This window comes from Oncorhynchus mykiss, chromosome 18, assembly GCF_057628025.1.
Source record: "Oncorhynchus mykiss isolate SJ-2025 chromosome 18, ASM5762802v1, whole genome shotgun sequence".
NCBI classification, from domain to species: Eukaryota; Metazoa; Chordata; class Actinopteri; order Salmoniformes; family Salmonidae; genus Oncorhynchus; species Oncorhynchus mykiss.
In genome coordinates this window covers 33132501-33138222 of record NC_143039.1, presented here as the reverse complement: position 1 = coordinate 33138222, position 5722 = coordinate 33132501, and the positions used below count along the sequence as shown (strand labels likewise).

Genomic DNA, 5722 nt, shown 5'->3' with positions numbered 1-5722 from the left:
CACCTCCAATTGACTCAAATTATGTCAATTAGCCTATCAGAAGCTTCTAAAGCCATGCCATCATTTTCTGGAATTTCCCAAGCTGTTTAAAAGCACAGTCAACTTAGTGTATGTCAACTTCTGACCCACTGGAATTGTGATACAAGTTAAATAATAAGTTCAATAATCTGTCTGTACATTTTTGGGGGAAAAATGACTTGTGTCATACACAAAGTAGATGTCCTAACCGACTTGCCAAAACTATAGTTGGTTAACAAGAAATGTGTGGAGTGGTTGAAAAACAAGTTTTAATGACTCCAGCCTAAGTGTATGTAAACTTCCGACTTCAACTGTAGGTTATGACTGATGGTTAGTTTATATAAGTGTTTTGAAATTTAGCATTTTCCCTTGAACATCCTGCTTCAGAGAATCTTCATAGTAATTTCCTATTTCCTATTTTTATATGTGGACCTGACAGAGACAGTGGAACATTTTGTGGTGTTTTGACAATTGAATGTTCAATATTTTGCTTTTGGAAATTAATTTAAAAATCTTTAATCATTGTAATGTCATTATTTCATAATGTTATTAATGTAAAATAAATAAATAATCGAACACCGCGAATTTTTTTATCGAACCAAAACCAAAGCGACATCAAAAAACAGTAATTGCTCAGCACTAGATGTCTGTCACATCAGAGAGGAAGAGGAAGAGAGAGCCCAACTCCACGGATAATCTGTCTCCCTCCAGCAGGTGGCGTTTTTCCAATGAAAGGATAGGCGGGAGCTAGACGGCCCGCGATGCTGATTTGTGGACAACGACTCCCATTGTCAGGGCGGCGGAGAGACATGTATCTTGTCAGTATATTCATAATCTTCGGTCACATTCACCTGGTACATTTGAAGCCATGATACACTGGAAATTAGCATGAATGACAGCCAACCAGACCAGCCAATCTGAGGATGATTTAAGTGCTAACAGGAGCCAATAGGAGTAGATTTGGGCGTGAATAGATTTTTTTTGTCCACTGGAAAACATTTAAGAATCGTGACTCTCTGACTGGACCATTCTTCACGAGTAAAACCCAACGCATTTGGGATATATTGCTTCATATTTATTAAATATCTAGCTAGCTGAGTTATAAACCGTTCCACTATTTAGCTTGATAGGATTGAAATGCTACATTTTCGGTCTTCGGTAGTGCTCAAGGAGTTGTTTCAATCCAACCTGAAGCGCCCTTTGACAGGTATAGCCAGACATACATCACCATCAGTCGCGTATTGCTTTAGCACCGCCTGTACAGATGTCAGATCTGTGCCCAAAGTAAAGTGTCTCCAGCATGCGGTTGGATGGAGAGATTCGCCATACACTACCAACGGCCACGGAACTCGGAAGCTCTCTACCAAGAGCGATGACAGTTCGGCCCCACCGCCAACGGACACCAAAAATGACACCGCCACCAGCAATGAAACCGCCACCAAGGAGGCAGCTGCCGAAAAGTGAGTACCGTTAGCTAGCCGGTACAGCTGATAACGCTATTAAATTATACTTACCAGTGGGGATGTTCTATGCAGAATAATCACATGGACTGAGTCAAGCAAGCTAGATTGGTTTCTAATGAGCTGCAATACATTATGCAGTCCTTATTTGTCTACAGATGTTAACCTGACCTGTGTGTCCTGACAATTTCAGTTCTGAAGCGTCAAAGAGACCCCATATTACATCAGTCCTGCACACCTGTGCAGCGTCTTTGCTTTTGGTGTTGATACAGCTAGGAGGCTGCATGCATGGATAGGCCTCGCACCTCATGAAATTCATCACGCAGAAGGTTATGCTTTAAATTCATTTAGAAGGTTATGCATTCATTTGGGATGTTCTGAAATTATATTGTCTATGAAACAGCACCGTTATAATGTTATTATAACAGTAATAGCCTATAATAACATGACTTTAGAACAGTTCATATCTGGCATGAATAATTGTAAAGCCATGTACGCTCCTTCAGGCCTTAGCCTATATCAGAAAGGGATTTTCATTTTTTCATCAATGACACCTAGAGGTTGGTCATCAAGCGGTGATTTTTTAAATGTTTGCTGCAACTCTAGAGAAAGCTCTCCATCTGTTCTCTCTGTTGAGTGTCATTCTACATGAATACAGAACAGCCTCTGTCATTCTATAGTTTCTTGCAAGCTATATAGCATGGTAATAATGGCATGATAATAACAATTGTTGGGTGTTTCAACAACTTGTAAGTTCTGGACACATCGCTACATTGAAAATCTCCATTTGAGTTGGCATATCATGAGTATATTATCAGATGGCGAGAACAAATACTCACTGTGTTAGGCCAGCTGATAAGGTAGGCTATTTATTTACTGCCCTCCTTTGCCAAAGGCAACTGTCCAATATTAGTGCTGTCCATGGTGGCAGGGACCACTTTGCTATTTAAAAAGACCTATGTTAAGGGTAGGCTATTGAATGACCATTATGAGCAAATCATTTGATCAAATCTCCTCTCAGCCAATCTTGCAGAGTCAGTCACTTTAGAATCCTAGAAGTCTATTACCATGGAGACAGTCTCAGATCTGCCACTGCAGACTGGGCAGAATGGTGCTTGCTGCATCGGAATGGGTAGCTTGGCATTTTGGATCTAGTGTGACAGTCAGTGGGGATTTGGGAATGGGGATGGATGTCATCTAGGGGGCTACCATTTTGGAATGATAATGGATGTGGCTTTGCATAGGCTACAGTGTATAATCCCGATGACCGTCTCTTTGACAAAGGATCAGTTTCCTAGCATTTAGGCCTAGCTTTAATATGCTTGGTGGGATCTTAGGAATGGAGGGATCTTACACCCAATTTAGATGTGAAATCATTAGGCCATACCAACTAGTCTGATTGGGGTAATGTTAGTTTATTGCCTAATTTCTCACTGCAAAAACATGACTCGCCTAACAATACACTGCTGCCAAAGCATTCCCATCCCCTTGTGCAGCTGTCACACGTGGGCATTGCTACTATTGCCCAAGTCGGTGGCTTTAATTTGAGCATCGTGTCATTGTCACCAATAACTCTTTGACCCTGGGAGAGCTGGTTACAGCGAACAGTAATACTGTAGCCCCAGAGAGGAACACGATAAGATAGTTCTCTCTCTAGACCCAGTTTCTAATCATACATAACATTTGATGGCTCAATTTGATTCAATCTCCCACAGAGGGTTACAGGTATCCTATCCTAATCCTACTCAGTCAACTGTGTGCTGTGAATGGAGTCCCTCTTATGAGAAAAACAAAATAGTCACATGATAATGGGGCCAGGAACTCCTGAGTTTACTCATGCATTTTACTGCAGATGGGTGTAGAGTCGGCCTAGGCTATTAATGCTGCCAGGAATAGGCTCGCTCTCTCTGTCACATCCAGTCAGTTTGATTTTTCACAGAAAACAAATGCATCTACTGGTAATGATATGCCTCATTGCCCACAGCTTAGCAGGCACCCTTCTTGTTTTATCCATAGTCAATTTGCTTTCAATGGTGTCAAACCAGCTTTAGTACATTATTGACAACAACAACATCCCGCGTCAGCTTAGGTTCAGTCACAGATACACAAACATTAGGCCTAGTCAGTCCAAATGGGTCCTCTGCTGTAAGGTAGCCAAGTCTATAGCTTTGTGCCTAGAGCAGAATTATCAATACACAGTCTGGTCAATTTAAAGGTTTTTCCTTTTCTGGTTTTGCCCTGGGTTGCATTGTGTTAACGTGTGCAGCTGCAGAATATTGTGAGTGAATAGAGATTGAGTCCTTCAGACACTGCCCTGACTCGGAGTTTTGTGGTTCCCTCCTGTCAACAGACTATTGGAGGTAGTGAAACCAGGCTGGTTTCAACATCTTGGAGGTAGTGAAACCAGGCTGGTTTCAACATCTTGGAGGTAGTGAAACCAGGTTGATAAATTGGGTCGAATAAAAATGGTTGCCAAAATGACTCCATCAAGTTGGTTAATGTTTGTGTCAGGCGCAAACATATTCACCAGAGCTCTGCCTTGAAGTTGCAAGCATTTAGGCCTATGACCATGTGATTACTGTCATCTCAAGAATTACAGGCTAACCCACACATTAATTAAATAATTCTATTTTGCATAGATTGTTCATTTCATTTGGTCACAGCTGAAGTAGTCACGCTGCCTTGTTTTTGCTTATTGAACTCAACTGAACTCCAGTGTATAAATAGCGCAGTAGATGTAACACACTGACTGTAGGCAGTGTGCGGTTGGAGGCCGAGGGTTAGGCTATATGGCGAGCTCTGTGCAGGGCTTCCGACGAGGCACTCTCTCTACATGCTGCACACAGTTGAACTCATAAAGCTGCACGGAGATACAGGTCGAGGCAGTGGAGGGGGGAAGAGAGGGGAGGGAGGGAGGAAGGCCAGCTAAGGCTGGGTGAGAATTCATTAACGGAGCATCATCAGCACCAATCCAGATGTTTCACACCTCCTAGTAGCCTGCCTGTTGGGACTTCCTACTATCCTGGGGTGAGGGCAAGGGCTTGGAGACATGAAGCAGAGAGGGTGATGTCCATATGGGCAGTTTAGAACACAACACACATCCTCAGTTTAATGTTTTGTTTTACACTGTGCTTTGGGAAGGGTATAATGATTATTTTTTCAGGTTCTGCCATGCCATGGTTTTCACTGTTGTTCTGCGGTGTTGGATGTGTCCTAAATATTGAACGCGTGTGTTAATCCATGAATCTGTGTGTCTTATCAGTAGGCCGATCTGCTTGATGATGATGATGATGATGCACTACGTCACTTAGTTTGTTCTAATGCCACTCACTCACTCTGCATATTTTCTCTCCTTTTTCGTTTGATCCGCTTGCTTTGCCTTGGTGTGTAAGTATATGTCTCAATTTATTCATTCATTCTCGTGTAGATGTACTGTGGTGTTTCCAGGCTAAGCCTTGCGGCTGCTGAGTGCTCTCTCTTCAATTCTCTACCTCGAAGTGTCCTCAGCCTCTACAAGCGACCGCGCTTGACTTCCCCAGCTGTCCCACCGGACATTCCTCTCTGGCAGGCATCAGCAATCCAGAAATGACTCCAGAAATGGACCAAGGACCACAATCAAATAGGCCTTATCAAATCATGTGTCATGGAAATGATAAAGGATCGTAATCATTTAAGAGTAGGAGTCAAAACAAACGAATACGGCTTAAACAACCTCCAAACTGGAAGAGACCCTTTTAAACAACAACAAACTGGAAGAGATCCTTTTAAACAACAACAAACTGGAAGATACAGTGCAGTGTCCGGAGTCTGAGTCATTCCTGGGTAGCTGATGAGGGCATTTGACCCTCTACCAAAGTTCTTTTTATCCGTTTTTAAACGTTGTGACGTCTTCTTAATCGCTAGGGCAGGCTACGGAGCTGGGTTACTATAGCTCTATTGCCTGTCTGTCCCATGATGCATTGCGGGACTGACTGAGCCTGAGCTCCCACCCACCTCCCTCAGAGATCCTATGGTGGATCATGATGAAATACATACATCTCGTTTAGGCCTAACGACAGTATTCCACCTATCTATCTACCTCTAACATACTGTACTAACTCTCCTCTCCCAGAGTGAGTGGAACGGATTTGGAGCTGCTATGCATAATACCTGTCAGTAAATGGGCCAATGACTCACTTCAAGCTGATAGGCATGTATTTAAATTGACATAAAACTAACAAAGTCTACCTTATTTATGATTGAAG

At 42.6% G+C, this 5722-nt stretch overlaps 1 protein-coding gene across 1 annotated transcript in view; it reads left to right on the top strand.

Moving 5' to 3' along the window:
- The first annotated feature begins 684 nt into the window (after window positions 1–684).
- The window catches only part of LOC110495910 (glutaminase kidney isoform, mitochondrial), a 20899-nt gene continuing 15861 nt past the window's right edge, over window positions 685–5722 (top strand). The window contains exon 1 of the mRNA XM_036952416.2: window positions 685–1478. Coding sequence (XP_036808311.1) covers window positions 1156–1478 — 323 coding nt within the window. The 5' untranslated portion in view covers window positions 685–1155. The remainder of the gene's footprint in view (window positions 1479–5722) is intronic.